Consider the following 15,470-nt stretch of genomic DNA (forward strand, 5'->3'; position numbering starts at 1 on the left):
TCTCATTCCATCCTTCATCATGATTTTACAGGCTGTTGATAGAGAGCAGAGTGCCAGAAGTGTGCCGAGACCCCGACTCGACTGTCAGATCTTGCCAGACGTCGGCACCGTTGCTATTGGGGTGCCAAATTTCCTGAAAGGTATTTTGGACTTGGTAAGAAGAATATTGTTATGGGATGGGGGGAGATGAGTGTCTGACATGGGCTATGGTGGGTTCATCGGGAAGAAGCACTTGAAACCATGAGCAAAATCAGACTGGGGCAAAAAAGTAAGATACAGGATGGATGTGCTTTTTCTCTAGAGTAAACAGTGATGTTAACATTTTGTTACTGTGCCAGAAATGCAGCTTTAAACTCAGAGATTGCAGGTCCAGGCTGACACAGGCCCTGAATGAGTCTTCAGAGGAGAAGGAAACGATTTCAGTCAGAGACTGAGGAAGAGAAAGTAAAGAAACGAGGAAGGGAGGAAGTAAGGGAGAAGAGATGTTTGTGCTTAGATATGGTTGGCATGAGGAACAGAGAACTGCTTTGAAAGAATTTATTATTATTTCATGTAGTCCATACAGGTGTCTACCCTGGGAAAATCAGGACATGACTACAACAATACAAGCATGACCAAGTTCAGTTTTCATCTCAGATAGGAAACAGTCACGTTCACAACTCAACCATCTCTCTTGTATTCTTGTATCTTCTGCCCTTTTCTCCCTTAGATATACCTTACCTTGCCTATCCCAAAGTCAGCTACCAATTCCCACAATGGAAACAAGTCCCCAGGGTGGCAGTGGCCACAGCAGCAATCCTAGAAGGATATTTCCTGCTATTTCCCACAGCAACAGGCACTTCTGAGCACCATATGAATGCAAATGGAAAGCACCTGCCTGTGAGAAATAAAAGCAGGCAGCTGACTGCAGTACATGCTCAAATGCATGTAAAAACACCTTCATCACCAACCCCTCTGCTTCCTGCACACCCAGCACAGGCTTCCCAGCACCTGAGGTGCCAAACCCGAGCCAGGGACGTGCCAGAGAGCGGCGATACTCAACGCACTCGTGAACACCCAGCTCTGAGGAAAATACCCCAGCAGAGTCAGGCACCGAGAAGAGAGCTGCTCCTCCCAGCAGCATCACTCCAGCGTGGGGCTTGGGAGATGGGAAACACTCCCTAAGTGGTGAGGCTGCCTCAAGCAGGGACTGACAGTCATCAGCCACGGCTGGTTATGAACTCAAATTCAATTAAAAATTCACTTTGTAGATCTAATTTGCCAGATAAATTGTATTAGTGCTAAAATTAACGTGTTTAAGAAACTGTAAAGTTAAGGAGATGAATCATAATTAAGATTAAATGTAAGACTGCAAAAGTTCAGCAGAGCATTTTACCTCCAATCCCAGATCTCCTATCTGAGGAATTAAAGAGCTATCATACAGAACTGAAAAAATCCACTGTCCCATATTTGCACTAACAGCTGCCAAAAAGCTGGAAAGCTTCAAAAAATGGAAATGCCAATACACTGCTAGACCATTTCCATAATTGCATATGCACATACAGTATATGAATTGCTACAGACCTAGCAAAAACTGCATTACACAAGATTCCAAGTCTAAGCCAAATGGAGCTTTGAAAATTCCACTCACAATCAGTGGAAACTCTTCCCTAGGGCACCCTTACAGTTTAACCCATGAAAGGAACTCAGGATAAAATTACACCAAAGCCCATCAAAAATTATTTTATTTCATGAAACATACGAATTGGACATATTTCATGAAACATCCAATATTGGACATGGACAACAGATCAAGAAGTCCTGGAGAACACTGTGAAAATGTTCAAGTCCAATGGATCTTGTAACCAGAGCAAGATCCTTGTGATACTGTCTTTAATCCATCTGAACATTTATTTTTAAACTTGTTGCCAACTTTCCTGCCAGTGCAGTCCTGCTGGCATATCCCACCTCGCCAAAGGGCTGGTTTTCCTTAACCAATTTTTGAAAATGCAGCACAGTGTTTCCCAACAGCTCTCAAACAAAACAACACCAGGGAAACCTTGACTTGTGGAATAGAGCCAGGGCTCTGAACTGTCAGGAAGTGCCACCAAGCTGTGGGCACTGGACAGCCATGTCCCAGCCCTGTACAGCTGCACAGAGGATGGAATCCTATCTGCAATGGTTTGGGTTGGAAGGACCTTAAAGCCTGTCCAGTTCCACCACCTGCCACGGGCACGGCCACCTTTCACAGTCCCAGGGTGCTCCCAGCCCTGTCCAACCTGCCCTTGGACATTCCAGGGATGGGGCATGGATACAAACACACTTAGCACCTAATCCAAATGCTTGGTTTTGCCTGCCTGCTGAGTCCACTGACATCCCTTCCAGAGGGGAAGGAACCAGGCCAGCAGGTATTGCCAACATCATCACCTTCAAATAACAGAATCAAAGGACGGTTTACATTGGAAGGGACCTTAAAAGTCCATCTTGTTCCAACCCCTGCCATGGGTAGGGACACCTTACACTAGAACCAGGCTGCTCCAAGCTCCATCCATCCTGGCCTTCCCCAAGCACTGTTTTTCCTGAAGGCTGCTCTGGATCCCAGCTCCACACTGTCCATCCTGCTGTCCATCCTGCCCACCACTGTCCCAGCCCCAGCCCCCCTCGGGAAGGACAGGAATGCACCCAGCCCCAGCCCTTCACTCACACACACACCCCACTCCTGCTGGGCTCACAGGAAAACAAGCTGGAATAGCCTTCTGTCCCACCAAACCTGCCCATGCTGAGCTACCCAGGTGAGAGTCTCCCCAGGTGAGAGGCTCCCCCAGTGAGAGTCTCCCCAGGTGAGTCTCCCCAGGTGAGAGTCTCCCCAGGTGAGAGGCTCCCCCAGTGAGAGTCTCCCCAGGTGAGTCTCCCCAGGTGAGAGTCTCCCCAGGTGAGAGGCTCCCCAGGTGAGTCTCCCCAGGTGAGTCTCCCCCAGTGAGAGGCTCCCCCAGGTGAGAGGCTCCCCCAGGTGAGAGGCTCCCCAGGTGAGAGGCTCCCCCAGGTGAGAGTCTCCCCAGGTGAGAGGCTCCCCCAGTGAGAGGCTCCCCCAGTGAGAGGCTCCCCAGGTGAGAGGCTCCCCCAGTGAGAGGCTCCCCCAGGTGAGAGGCTCCCCCAGTGAGAGGCTCCCCCAGGTGAGAGGCTCCCCCAGTGAGAGGCTCCCCCAGGTGAGAGGCTCCCCCAGTGAGAGGCTCCTCCAGGTGAGAGGCTCCCCAGGTGAGAGGCTCCCCCAGTGAGAGGCTCCCCTGGTGAGGGGCTCCCCTGGCTGTGCTCTCACGATTGGGACCCTCAGGGTCACCCAGGACTGCAGTGCCACTTTAAGTGTCTGAACTGCCGCCCATCTCCTGGTGTGACTCAGGGACGGGGGAGGCCAAAACTCCCCCAGCACTCGCCCAGAATCTGAGAGAGCACATGGGCTGAGAACAGAAAGCAATTAGTCATGCTGAGTTATTCAAGCATCAGGAAACTTCACGATTCAAAGGATTTACATATTCCCTTGGCTTCATTCACAACATCCATGCACCCAAACATTTTTAATACACTTGTTTTTAATTGCCATCTCCCAGACTTTTTGTATCCTACTGACTAGTAATTCCATGGAAGATTAATGGAAGAACTTCTGGGAATTACATGTGCAGAAGAAAAAAATTACTGTAGCCACTGTAACACCAAACGGGAACATTTGGGAGCTGAGAATTTCTCTCAGGTTCTCAGAAAAAAATCCAGAAAAGCAAAATTGTCTCATGACTTCACCAGTTGTCAAAAGCTTACATGATAATAAATTCTGTAAATGTCAGTCACCTGAGTGTTTGGGCTTTCAGGGAGCTCAAACAAAAAAAAAAAAAAATCAAGATTATTTTTAAAAATACTGTTTATTCATAAAATTAGGAGGAGTGTATTGGGGTGGTCTTGTGCCTTTGACTTGACCCACTTGGACTGTAATGAGCAGTGCAGAACTCCAAGGGGAGATCTGATTCTACTGTAAACCCAAAGTTATTTAACCAAACACTTTCTCAAGCACGTTATCAGCCCCTCTAAGATTATATGTAAGTGGCCTATAGTACCTGTTCAGCACAACATATCTTTATTGTACAAGCAAAAGCCGTTTGCCTAAAAAGCAGCATCTACATTTGGGTAAAAAAGTCTTAAGATTTTTTCATTAAATAGCTTGATATCATTTGGTCGAATTGCCAATTACTTTAGAAGTCAGAAAAATAGGGTACAAATAGAAGGTGCACAGTTATTTGAGACAAACTCCTGGATCCTAGCAATCCATTTCCAAGTATCATCTGAATATCTGATATTGCTTTTTACTTATTTATGCTTTGATGAACTGCTAATTGACTTCATCTCTGAGGTCACATAAGGTCATAAGAAAATAAACTGAGTCAAGTGCTTCAGCCAGATCAACTTACACAAAAAGTTGATGGGACTCTCCCTTGGAGCAACCAGATCCTCCTGCTGCTTATGAGTGCATCAAAAAACTGCTCACTTAAACTAATTAAAGTGACTACATGGGGAAAAGCCCACCTGGGACAGAGATTTGGAAAGAACTAGCTGGAGCACTGTTGTCTCAGCATTTCCACATGCAAAGAGCGGGGAATAAAATTAAAGAAAATAGAGTGGATATAAACAGTACTGTATATTGAGTTAATACAGCCCTTGTATGGAAGTTATACCCTCCAGTGACCTTCTAGAATTGTATCAGCTTGCTACATGCATGTCTTCAGAGTCCAAACATGTGTGAAAGAGACCATTCGTCTACAGAAGGATGGATTTCGTTTTGTTGTCGCTGGAACCGGGACAGCAGACATGTATATTTGCCACATTGCAAATAAAATTACTTCAACAGAAATCACATAAAGTACAAAAGCTTTGATAAGTCCAGGGTAAAATTTACCATCAGTCTATATATAATAAATGATGAGATCTTCCACACATGCTTTTGGTGCCCAGGCACGAGCCAAAAGCAGTGCAAAAAAAGCTTTCATACGAAAAATTAATATAAATAAGGTGTGTTCATGATGATTACTTAAAAGAAAGAGAAAAAGAAAGAAAAGATGGTTCAGAAAAAGGGGCATCCTGCCAAACATATTAGAGATATAAACCATGGAATTGGAAAAAGGGGGTAAAAGAAAGATGGACTGTGATAAAATACAAAAGAACAAATACAAACAGATGGACAAAGACACAGGTCCACTGAGGAATCTGGTACGAGGTTTGCTACTAGATTTATAGGTCACTCTCTCAGACGTTTGGTGGAAAACCGTCCAGCCTGTAAATGAATATAAAGGGAAGAAAACAAAGACACTTATAAAGTACAAGTAGCTGTGATCAGATGTCCTAAACCATCAGTCAAATCAGCTTTGTTAGTTAAACCTCCACATCTCCCCCTTAACTTTGCCAAAGAGGAGCAAGTTCACTGACCATACACAAAGGATGCAATAACAGCAGAAGAGGACAGATAAATATTTTGTAGATTAGTTTGGCAGGATGTGCAATGAGAAGAAGGTATTTTAATCATCATTGGAACTTCCCATATGCATAGCAAAAAGATCAGTCAAAGCCTAAGATGGGGGGCAATACACAGAGGTCTCAGAGCTGGGGTCTTGGGAGCACAGCCGGTCTACAGTCCTGTGGCTGGGACTCCAAAATTATGCACAAAGTGAGCCCCTTATAGAAAGGAAACATAACTTGGTCCCCAGGGTTTGGTTTTCTTTTAATTTCATTTTTATTTTCTCTCGTGCCCAAGACGGTTTGGTAGTTTATAACGAGGAACTTGGGGTCTATCAGAATCAAGAGGCTAAAAAAAATGAAATAAAGCAAACACTCTCCTAGCCTTCTGCAGCTTTTCTTTTCCATTCATTTTTCCTCAGGAATCTGTAAGGCAGACTCCAGAGATGGTATTAGGATAAAGCCACTGCTGGCAAAACTGAAAGGCGTTTCTTTCCCCAGAATTAGGGATGTCTTGGGCACGCCTTCTCGAGTGTTGGAAACACTCGGTAAAATACTTAAATTTTACTCTTCTAACAATACCACAATGCTCTTTTTAAAGATAAGCCAGTAATTTGGATTGTCAAAGGTTCGTGTTCCTCTTATCACTCCTAAAAAGTTCAAGCCTAAGGGAAGGGAACTAATTTTAGCATGTGCTGGAAGAGACACGAAAGAGGGGGCAGGAAAATCACCTTGGCCAGAGCTTGCGTTGGCATCGGCAGCGTCGGGGCCCAGGCCGGAGCAGATGTCAGAGGACAGAGAGGCTTTGACAGAGCAGGGCTGCTGGGTCTGCACAGCCTTGCCAAAGGCTGAGCTGGGAGGCACCGCGGCTGCTTCAGGGGAGCCTGGCTGCGATTTACTGCTTTCTTTGTGGGGTGAGTCTTTAGAGTCTGAAAGGTTACCTGAAAGAGCAAACAAACACAACACATGCGATGGCAAAAGTCAGGAAAACTCTGAACAAAAAAACCCTGCCTAAAAGTAATCTGCATTTTGAGGCAAGAGGAACAGCCCTTCACCGTTCTGATGTACTGGATGGAGCACAGATCTTGGGGACAGCCTGCACCAGAAAATTATCCACACCTCCTATCACTGACCCTGTTTCTCCAAGAATCTCCTGGAGCAGGTTTGATTTTGACAGTTTCTCCTCTCTGTTTTCAGGAGCATCAGAAGGAGCACTGCTGGAATAAAGTGAGAGCTGCTGGGGTGCTGAGGAGGAGGATGAACACACAGAATGATGAAGCAGGACAGAGGTCTGCACTCCCACACCAAAGGTGAAATTAAGCAAATGGAGAAGAATAAAAAGTTGCAGCAAAGGCACAAGGAACTTTTTATTTACAGCTATTTGAGTATAATTGTCATGCCACTATTAGATGCTTCTGCTGATAAATTCATGCAACACATGACTGCAAAGGTATTTTGGTTCTTAAGCCTCTTTAGCTCAGATATTTGTGTAGACAAAAGTACAGATAGGGACATTAATCTAGATATCTACAGGTAAGTATCCATATATATAAATATCTAGATAGATGTAGAAGTACAGACAGTATCACACACTGCTTCAGTCCCTGTGGGCAAGAACACTCAGTCTCAAGATGGGCCACAGAACTTACTGCCTCTGAATGTATTTATTTTTCCCAACTCAGCTGAAATCCTTAGCTGAAAGCAAAATCCACCTCAACACCCTGTCTATAAATATTGATGCAACAAAATTCAAAGGGGCCCTAGTGATGCAGTAATATTGAAAACAGGAGGCAACATGTTCGAAATAAAGGGTGAATGCTGGAAATGCTGCTGCTACCCCAAATAACAGCATGAAGTAAGCTGAAGAAAAATGATGCATATTCTATTCTATGTTTTGCTGAAGAAATAGGTACTGGGGTTTATCAATATTTCCCAGGTAAACGATACTTCTGTATTTTTCCAAGAGATAAAAAACTCAAGACTGTAGCGGTGTGTGAAAATCTCACACTACTTCAGACGGCCAAAGTATCTACCATGTTTTTGTAACTGCTTTTACCTCCCATCCTTTGGGAGAGCAAATGCAATCCCATCCTTTCTATATGGCATCTTGGAGGAAAAAGTAAACAACAATAAATTCAATAGAGCATAACAGCACCTAAGAAGTGAATACAAACATCAGTAATTGTATTTGGAGAATGGGGGAGATGTAAACCAGGCTGTTTTCCAAATGAAAGTGGAATATTATTCCTCTGCTAAGCACTGTAGCCACTGCAGAGCAGGCAGGTATGGCTCACCACCAGGAGCTGGGACAAGGCTGTCCAGAAGCATGCCAGCTCAAAACCAACAAGAACTCCGTCCTTTCCAGCAGTCCCAGCCATCACACAGCAGAGCCACAACTGACACAAACAGAAGGAGAAGGGAAGCACCCAGGGTACCTACTTGTGCTTGATGTTCCACTCCTGAGCTGCTGGACCAGAGGGTTTAAGAGTTTTCCAGCTTTCAATTTGTTTTTGCTGGTTCTTCGGCGCCGGCCGCTCGGCGGGGCGGAGTGAAGGAAGCCCAGGTTGGGAGGAAGGGGTTTCCCCAGCCGAATATACAGTGCCTCTATCTCATTCTTCTGCTGTGTCTGCAGCTCAGCAATCTCTTTCATATGCCTAAAAAATAAAAGGACTCTGCTAGCAATAAATTTGATAAAGCACCACATCCTGACAGTGTAATTAATTGTAAAAACAGTTGTTGATTATAAAACAATCAGTCCCCAAGTACGCAAAGCTACAAAACCTATTGGTGGTGACTCCCCATCCCTGGAAGTGTCCAAGGCCAGGTTGGATGGGGCTTGGAGCCACCTTATACAATAGAAGGGGCAGGGGTTGGAATGAGATGATCTTTAAGGTCTTTTCCAACCCAAAACATTCTGGGATTCTACGAGTTACTCTCTAACTGGAACTGGCAGATAAGGCGATGCACAGCAGAATGCACGGTGGGGGAAGATCCTGGCAATGCCTCATTTACCCAGAACCAGTTCACTCCTCACAGCTCTGCTCATCCTAAGCTGAGCTGCTGCCAGGGTATGGCAACACAATCCTCTTTTGCATCACTTGCAAGCCAACATACTTTTCTCTCAGGTTCTGCAATTCTTTCTTCATATCAGCATCTTCGAACTCTGAGTCGTTGTCACTGCTCATGTAGGACGACTGCGAGTGGATGGACGTGATGTTGATGGTAGGAATCTTCGCACCTTGCCCGTTGGGCGACTCTGGGCCGGGGGAGCCACCTTTGCCAGACCTCTGCAGAAAAGCAGCCGCTTTTTTAATCAAGTCCGCGGCTGTGCTGCTGGGGGGGGAGAGCTGTGCAGCTGCAGCCGCCGGCTGCCGCGGGAAGGGCTCGTCGGCAGAGTCGCTGGAGGCCTGGTCGCACAGGACATCCACGGACGAGGCCGTCTGGACCCTGCGCACGGCGGCCTTCACGTCCGGGCTGGAGGGCAGCTCGTCCAGGTACACGTCCGGGGGCGCCGAGAACCGCAGGCAGTGCGGTGCCGCTAAAGTTAACTCGTCCTGCGTGCTGATGACTGAAAACCTGCCAATGGTTTTGGCTGGTGTGCCGCTCTCCTGAGCCTCAGCCTGTTTTCCACAGGAACCGGAGCCCGGAGAGCCGGCCCTGTGGAAGTTACTCATCGCCCCATCTGCTGCTGCTCGCCGCATTACGCTCGCCGTGTGCGCGGGTGAAGCCGTCCTCTCTGCCTCCTCGCTCCTCTGGAAAGTCTCCATCTGTGGAGCTGTGCCTGATGATGGAGGTGCAACCTGGAGAAAATAAGAGAGCTTAATGAAAGGAACTGTAACAATCGAGCAGAAAACCGCTCCTAGTTCTGGTTACCTGAAGAAGGCCTTTTGCTTGAGCAGCAGGAGCTGGAGTGATGCTTGCAGCTGGACCTGTTTTGAAGTTGGGAAAAAAAAAAAAAAAGTTGTCTAGAATGCTTTAATATAATAAAAGCCAATGTTTTTATTGTGATAAACTGAAGTGTATCACTGAGGAATAATTCTAAATCCCAATCTTTTTAATACAGGATTAAAAATGCAGGAGGCAATAGCAATGGCAATATAAAATATCTGCAGGTAGGCAAATCTAGTGATTTGGGGGATTCAAATAATGATAGGTGTGTGGAATTTCATTAGTCAATTAAAAAATTTTAAGGAGAAAAACAGAAGAATGAAACCTGCATGGTACATTGGGCCTGAACTATTCTGGTGTTTTTGATGTGTCAGAGACACACAGGGCTGCTGAGCATGGAGGGGCTGCTGTCCCACGCCTGCCTGACACACACTGACACCGAGCAGGGATGGCCAGAGGAGCATTACCTGTTCCACCTGCTGACCCACCTCTTGCCTCCGAGGGATGAGCACTCACAGCAGTGACTTCTGGCTTGTCCAACTTTCAGTAAAAGGAAAAAAGAAACACAATTTCAGTCTCACTCACAAAGTAGGATGTGTTCTCTTTCCCTCGCATCCCCTTGCTGCCCTGGCACTACCAGGGAATACTGAATTATTACACAGTGCCTGTGCAGGTGCTTCAAGCCTTGCCTCCAACTCCCCCATTTTTGTCTCCTTCCTTGGAAGAAATAAAGCAGTGGCAGCATCGCAATTGGAGCTGCAGCCCAAGCTTCAGAAACCCAGTATATGATATATACACACACGCCTGGGGCTTTGTACTGGTTTGCTTTCCCAGCCAGACTGTAGATTCCTCATCTCTGTGTCTGTCTTCAGAAGTTCTATGTCTCTTCCCTTATTGGCACGGATTTTAATAGGACAAATTCCAATTACTGGAGAGACATAACACCTTTCACAGAGTGAGAATTCTGTTTGCTGTAGAAAGTAATTGATCATTAGGAAACAACATGCTCTAAGGAGTCACTCAGGTACAGCTGCTTTCCTGTACCATACAGCACCTCTCGAGCAGTTGATGGAGTCCCTCCAGCTGATGCTACACAGAACAGGCTCAGCCTTGCTAGTGGGGATGGAGTTAGCTCCAGAAATGCTACTTCTGAGGTAAGACATAGAATCACAGAATGGTTTGGGTTGAATAGTGCTTCAAAGCTCATCCTATTTCACCCCTGCTATGTGCAGAGACACTTTTTATTAATTCTAGGTTGCTCCAAGCCCCATCCCACCTGGCCTTGGACATTGCCAGGAGTGGGACAGCCACAGCATCTCTGGGCAACCCATTCCAGGGCCTGGAATAGACACTGACCTACTAGCACAATGTGCTGCAAATCTGATGATTTCATAAACTCAGAATTTTATCTGAAAAAACCTAACAAGGGAGGTCAACTGAGACAGAATAACCACTGCCCCAGAGCAGCTGCTACCTCTCTTGTTAGAGGCTTCCGTGGCAGTCTTGCTCTACCAAGCTCAGGAGAAGACAAAAGAAACTGTTTCAGGAAACAGAAGAAACTCCTGCCAATGGAATGTGTGCCTCTGGCTGCAGCATGTGGACAAGGCAAAGGCACTTGAAGTGTTTGCTTTATCCAGGCTGGCTTGGAAGGCAGTAATTGCAACCACTGCCATTCATTTATACTTAAACTTGAAGCAAAATCGCCTTCATTAGAACCAGAATTACTATACCACACATGTGTTTGCATTCTTAAACTACAAAAAAATTGACACATTTCTGTCTGCTCTGGACAGGACATGAGAGGAGATGAATTAAAGTATTATACCACTTCTAAATCCAAAGGGGAAGTCTGGCTTTCGCTAGCAAGCAATTCTGAAAAATGAGTTGGGATGCATCGGACAAGAGAAATTTAAGCAGGCTTTCACACTGGAAAGCAGTCAGCAGGCAAAGGTGACACACTCTGGAGCAGGGATATGAAATGTTTAGGGAAGCAAAAGATCTACACATGTCCCACCACAGAAGAGCAAGTTCTGAGATCTGCCCTGGGGCCAGTGCTACAGGCTGGCTTTGAGGGGATGAAGGGCAGAGCCACCAGGGACTGACCAGCGGTGGGCAGGGCAAGGCCTCCGAGGGCACAAGGGGCACCAGTGGCTCGGCAGCAGCTTTCACCTCCTGGCTGCTGTCGGGGATGCTGCAGCCCGCGTCTCTCCCATCCGACGCCGGGGCAGGACCTTGATCTTCAGGGAAAGGTGGTAAGGTAAATTCACTGTCGCCCTGCTCGGGTGGCACAGAGGCGTCCGGCGTCCCCGCTGATGCCGAAGAAGTCGGAACGTATTCCTGGTACAGCAAATTGCGCAGCTTCTCATCCAGGCTTTTAATCGTGTTGTCCACAAAGTCCACCCGGGGGGGTCCCTCGCCGTCAGACTCGGCGGTGCCGGGGGGGTTCTGCTGCTGGAGCAGGCTGACCCCTGCCAGTCCCGGGCCACCCTGTGCCCCCGGCAGCTGCTGGGCCGCAGCCAGAGGCACCTGCGTGGGGCTCTGGAGCTGGGACCCCGCCAAGCCCAGCCCGTCGGGGCCAGCGGGGAAGGGCTGGCTGCCGAAGGGCCCCGCGCCGGGCTGGCCGCCCTCCGGCACCGCGGTGTGCTCTGGCACCACGGCGTGCTCCAGCACCACGGCGTGCTCCGGCACCACGGCGTCAGGCAGCGGCCCCGGAGCCGCCGGCACGGCCGTGTGAGCCCCCACGCTGCAGCAGGAGACCTCCACGTCGGGCACACACGCCGGCTCATCCGCCTGCGGCTGCAGCTGGGGGGCCGCGGCTTCGGGGGGCTCCTCCGGCCCCACGGGCTGGGGGTGCTCCGGGTGACCCCCGCCGGCCACCGCGGACTCCGCGATGCTCGGGGCGGACGCCGCTGGGGCTGGGAACTCCGGCTGGCTCGCTGCGCTGGCAGGAGCCGCTGCGGCGGGAGCTGGTGCCAAGGACAGGGTGTCACTGACCCCGGAGTGCGGGGGAAGCTGCTGGCCAGCCCCAGCCCCGGGCACCTCTGGCACTGCAGAGCCCATGGGCTGGTCATCCGACTGCTCTGGGTCTAGAGAGAGCACAAACAAAAGGTGAACTTTTAAAGGAAAGGAAATCACTGCCAAGCCCCCCGGTCAGCTGCAGGGACAGCCCACTAGTGATTCTCACCAGCAAAGAGCTGTTATGCACATCAAACGAGAATTTTCACATTATGCAAAAAATATTTCACTGAAAAGACACTACAGTGATAAGAATTTCAGCTACCCCATAGCATAAGGTATAACTAAAATACTGACACTTTACTGAAATGTAGATAAAGATTCCCAGTTCGGTTCAACAGCAGAAACACACTGTAAATGCACAGCTTAACAAAATTAATCGTTTTCTTCCTCTGACTAAATCAAGTGAAACCATCACAGCTGAGTGAGGTGAGGACAGAAGAGAGACAACACAGCAGCTCTGGAGAAGACATTTTCTATAAAGTTTGGAGATACCTGGCCCTTCTGTCTGCTGGCCACTGGGAGGCACCGGGGGAGAAAACTCGGGGGCATCCGTAGTAGGGTTTTCCACCACTGGACATATAATAAACCACCTTTTTCCAGTATGCAGAACTAGGGATGAAAAGAAAATAATATTAAACACATGAATTTCCATTATCTCCAGATCATGACTTTGTCCTGATTCCACAGGATGGTTTGGGTTGGAAGAGACCTTAAAGGCCATCTAGTTCCAGCTCCATGCTATGAGCAGGGACACCTTCCACTAGAAATTCAAAAACTCTTACCGTTTTGCTGATACACGGGTGTCTTCATTTGAGACTGACGCTTCTCCTGTTAAAGAAACCAAAGAAGAAATAGCTGGGTCAGTGCAAGAGGAGCATCATCCCACTCATATTATAAAGCTTAACACAGCAAAAGCGTTATTTTTCTAGTTAAGAAACCTTTTTGCTGCAGTCAGCAACCTCAGGATCTTGTCCAGGGAAGCAGCAGGATTCTGGGGACCAGCATGAAACACCAACAAGACGGGCTCCCGGTTCACGAAACCATTTATTCAGCATGGGAACAAACCCAGGTCCGGAACAGAGAGCTCCGAACAGAGGCACAGCAGGGGTTTTTGAGGGACAGAACCCCCGAGGGTCTCCACCCTTGAGGGTGGAGTTCAGGGTCAGGGAGCAGTAGAAGCACAGCAAGGGAGAACCCCCCAGGGACTCAAACCCTATCAGAACACCTGGGCTGCCCTTCACAGGGGTTTGGGGTGGGACAATGTAACCCTTTGTCTCCCCTGAGGCACATCGCAACACCTATTTATTTATTTTTTTTAACACAACATGCAGAAATAATTAAAGTATCTGGCTGTTAAGGAAAAAGAATCCAACTAGCAATCTTTATTTAGCATTTCTTACATCACTCATTTCAAGCCTATCAGCATCTTGTTGGGGACTTGTTCCCTGGTCAGAACTTCGCTCTCCTTCTGTATCCTCACTGAGCATATCTTCTGCTTTATCAATGATATCCTTCATTTGCTCAATAAAAGTCTCTTTCTCACTTTGCAAGATGAATTCATTCTCCACCTAGGAGGCCACATCAAAATAAAGGGGAAAACAGACATTTTTTATTAATGCCTCTTTCCACAGCTCAGGCAAGAAGCACACACAAGGGGTTGAAGCAGCTGGGAGCACTGAGAGCCTGTGGGCAGCCACATCTCACCATGTAAGTAGCAATTTCCTCTGGCGCATCACCATCCAAGTCAAACTTGAACGTCACCATTTTGTGGTTATGGGTTTCAAGCTGGCACTCCACCATCTTATCCCCTGTGTTACACACCTGCATGCAGAGATTAACAACTCTTATTCCTGGCAAAGCCAAAGGAACCCTAGAGTTACCCTCCAACAAGTTGTACTTGCATTTAATATGGTCAGCTTGGGTCTGTTGGACTTCTCCTGGCGGGAACGAGCACGCGTGGATTTCTTATGCTTCTTTGAAGACTTTCCCTCTTGCTTTCCACTTCCTGCTGCTCCTTCCAAGCTGTCACTCATCTCTTTACCAGGAGCAACATCTGGACTCAGGTAGCTTCACAAGGGAAAGGAAGAACAACACCAAAATAAAGTCAGAGTCACACACAATGGAGTCATGCATCACATATAAGCTGTGTAACAGAGGCTGCAAAAAGGGGCACATTTGCACTTTTTTAGGCCCAAACTGAGTCAACTGGAAGCTACACAGTGAGTGAAGGGCACTACTCCACACCAGGCACGTACTCTGGCTAAAACACCTATCAAGAAATGATCTATTAATGTTTCTGGCAGTAACACAGCAAATGTCCCATTACTCTGAATATATTCCTACATCCCCCAACACCTTCACTTCAAGGGTCCTGACAGTCCTGCTCTGAACTGCAAAAGTTCCTACTTTTCTAAGCTGAAGTTTTCTCAGTTCCTGCCTTTCTTCCCTCCCAGCAGAAGGGCAAACAGGTTAGGTTTGCTGCAGAGGGAGGAAAAGAGAAGTTCCATACAGCTGTACATACACCAAGGCTAGGATGCTGCACCCAAACTAAGGAACTGAAAGAGCTGCAGGTGCCAGAATGGGCACACTGCACTCAGGACATTGTCAGCTTCTCCCCCAGACATCTTTCCAGTCCATCTCCTTCTGGTCAGGTCAGAAAAAACAGCCTCCAAAAAGCAAGCATTTCTTATGTCAAAGAGGTGATAACAATACCTTTCGCAACTCTGGGACAGAGCTTGGAGTTTATCCTGTATTGCCTGCTCCTAAAATGCAAAAATAAAAGTCATTTAAGCAAACACATTTTATTAGTAGACGAAAAATACCTTTAAGAAAGGGTTTTCTGTTGGCACCAGTAACTCTAAAACCATTCTGTTTAACCAGTTTTTGGAACCTGGAAATAAAATAAATGTCCTATTTTTCCCTTCCAACATCACTTCTGTCCAAGGCACCAACCACTCTTTCAGATAGAGCCATTGACCTGCCAGATCCCTTCCTCTGCCCATAGCAGATGAGATGGTGAAAGGAATAAAACAGTTCTCACCACCACTGCAAAATCTGATTGAGGGACAATTCCACATCAGCACCCACTGTCT

The 15,470-nt window shown here is 47.4% G+C and overlaps 1 protein-coding gene across 27 annotated transcripts in view; it reads right to left on the reverse strand.

The window, feature by feature from the left end:
- The window catches only part of WNK2 (WNK lysine deficient protein kinase 2), a 96,022-nt gene that overhangs the window by 19,210 nt on the left and 61,342 nt on the right, over positions 1 to 15,470 (reverse strand). For 7 of the 27 annotated variants that reach the window (XM_086846305.1, XM_086846290.1, XM_086846299.1 and 4 more), the window contains 13 exons: positions 15,091 to 15,140; positions 14,280 to 14,445; positions 14,083 to 14,199; positions 13,779 to 13,946; positions 13,161 to 13,206; positions 12,871 to 12,987; positions 11,464 to 12,446; positions 9,828 to 9,900; positions 9,346 to 9,401; positions 8,587 to 9,272; positions 7,912 to 8,126; positions 6,204 to 6,413; positions 5,195 to 5,293 (listed from right to left, as the gene is read on the reverse strand). In XM_086846305.1, the coding sequence (XP_086702431.1) occupies positions 5,195 to 5,293; positions 6,204 to 6,413; positions 7,912 to 8,126; positions 8,587 to 9,272; positions 9,346 to 9,401; positions 9,828 to 9,900; positions 11,464 to 12,446; positions 12,871 to 12,987; positions 13,161 to 13,206; positions 13,779 to 13,946; positions 14,083 to 14,199; positions 14,280 to 14,445; positions 15,091 to 15,140 (2,986 nt within the window). The remainder of the gene's footprint in view (positions 1 to 5,194; positions 5,294 to 6,203; positions 6,414 to 7,911; positions 8,127 to 8,586; positions 9,273 to 9,345; positions 9,402 to 9,827; positions 9,901 to 11,463; positions 12,447 to 12,870; positions 12,988 to 13,160; positions 13,207 to 13,778; positions 13,947 to 14,082; positions 14,200 to 14,279; positions 14,446 to 15,090; positions 15,141 to 15,470) is intronic. The other 20 variants (XM_086846301.1, XM_086846310.1, XM_086846306.1 and 17 more) reach the window with 6 other exon arrangements.

Source organism: Cyanistes caeruleus, chromosome 11 (assembly GCF_971803275.1).
Source record: "Cyanistes caeruleus chromosome 11, bCyaCae1.hap1.1, whole genome shotgun sequence".
In the NCBI taxonomy this organism is placed as follows: Eukaryota; Metazoa; Chordata; class Aves; order Passeriformes; family Paridae; genus Cyanistes; species Cyanistes caeruleus.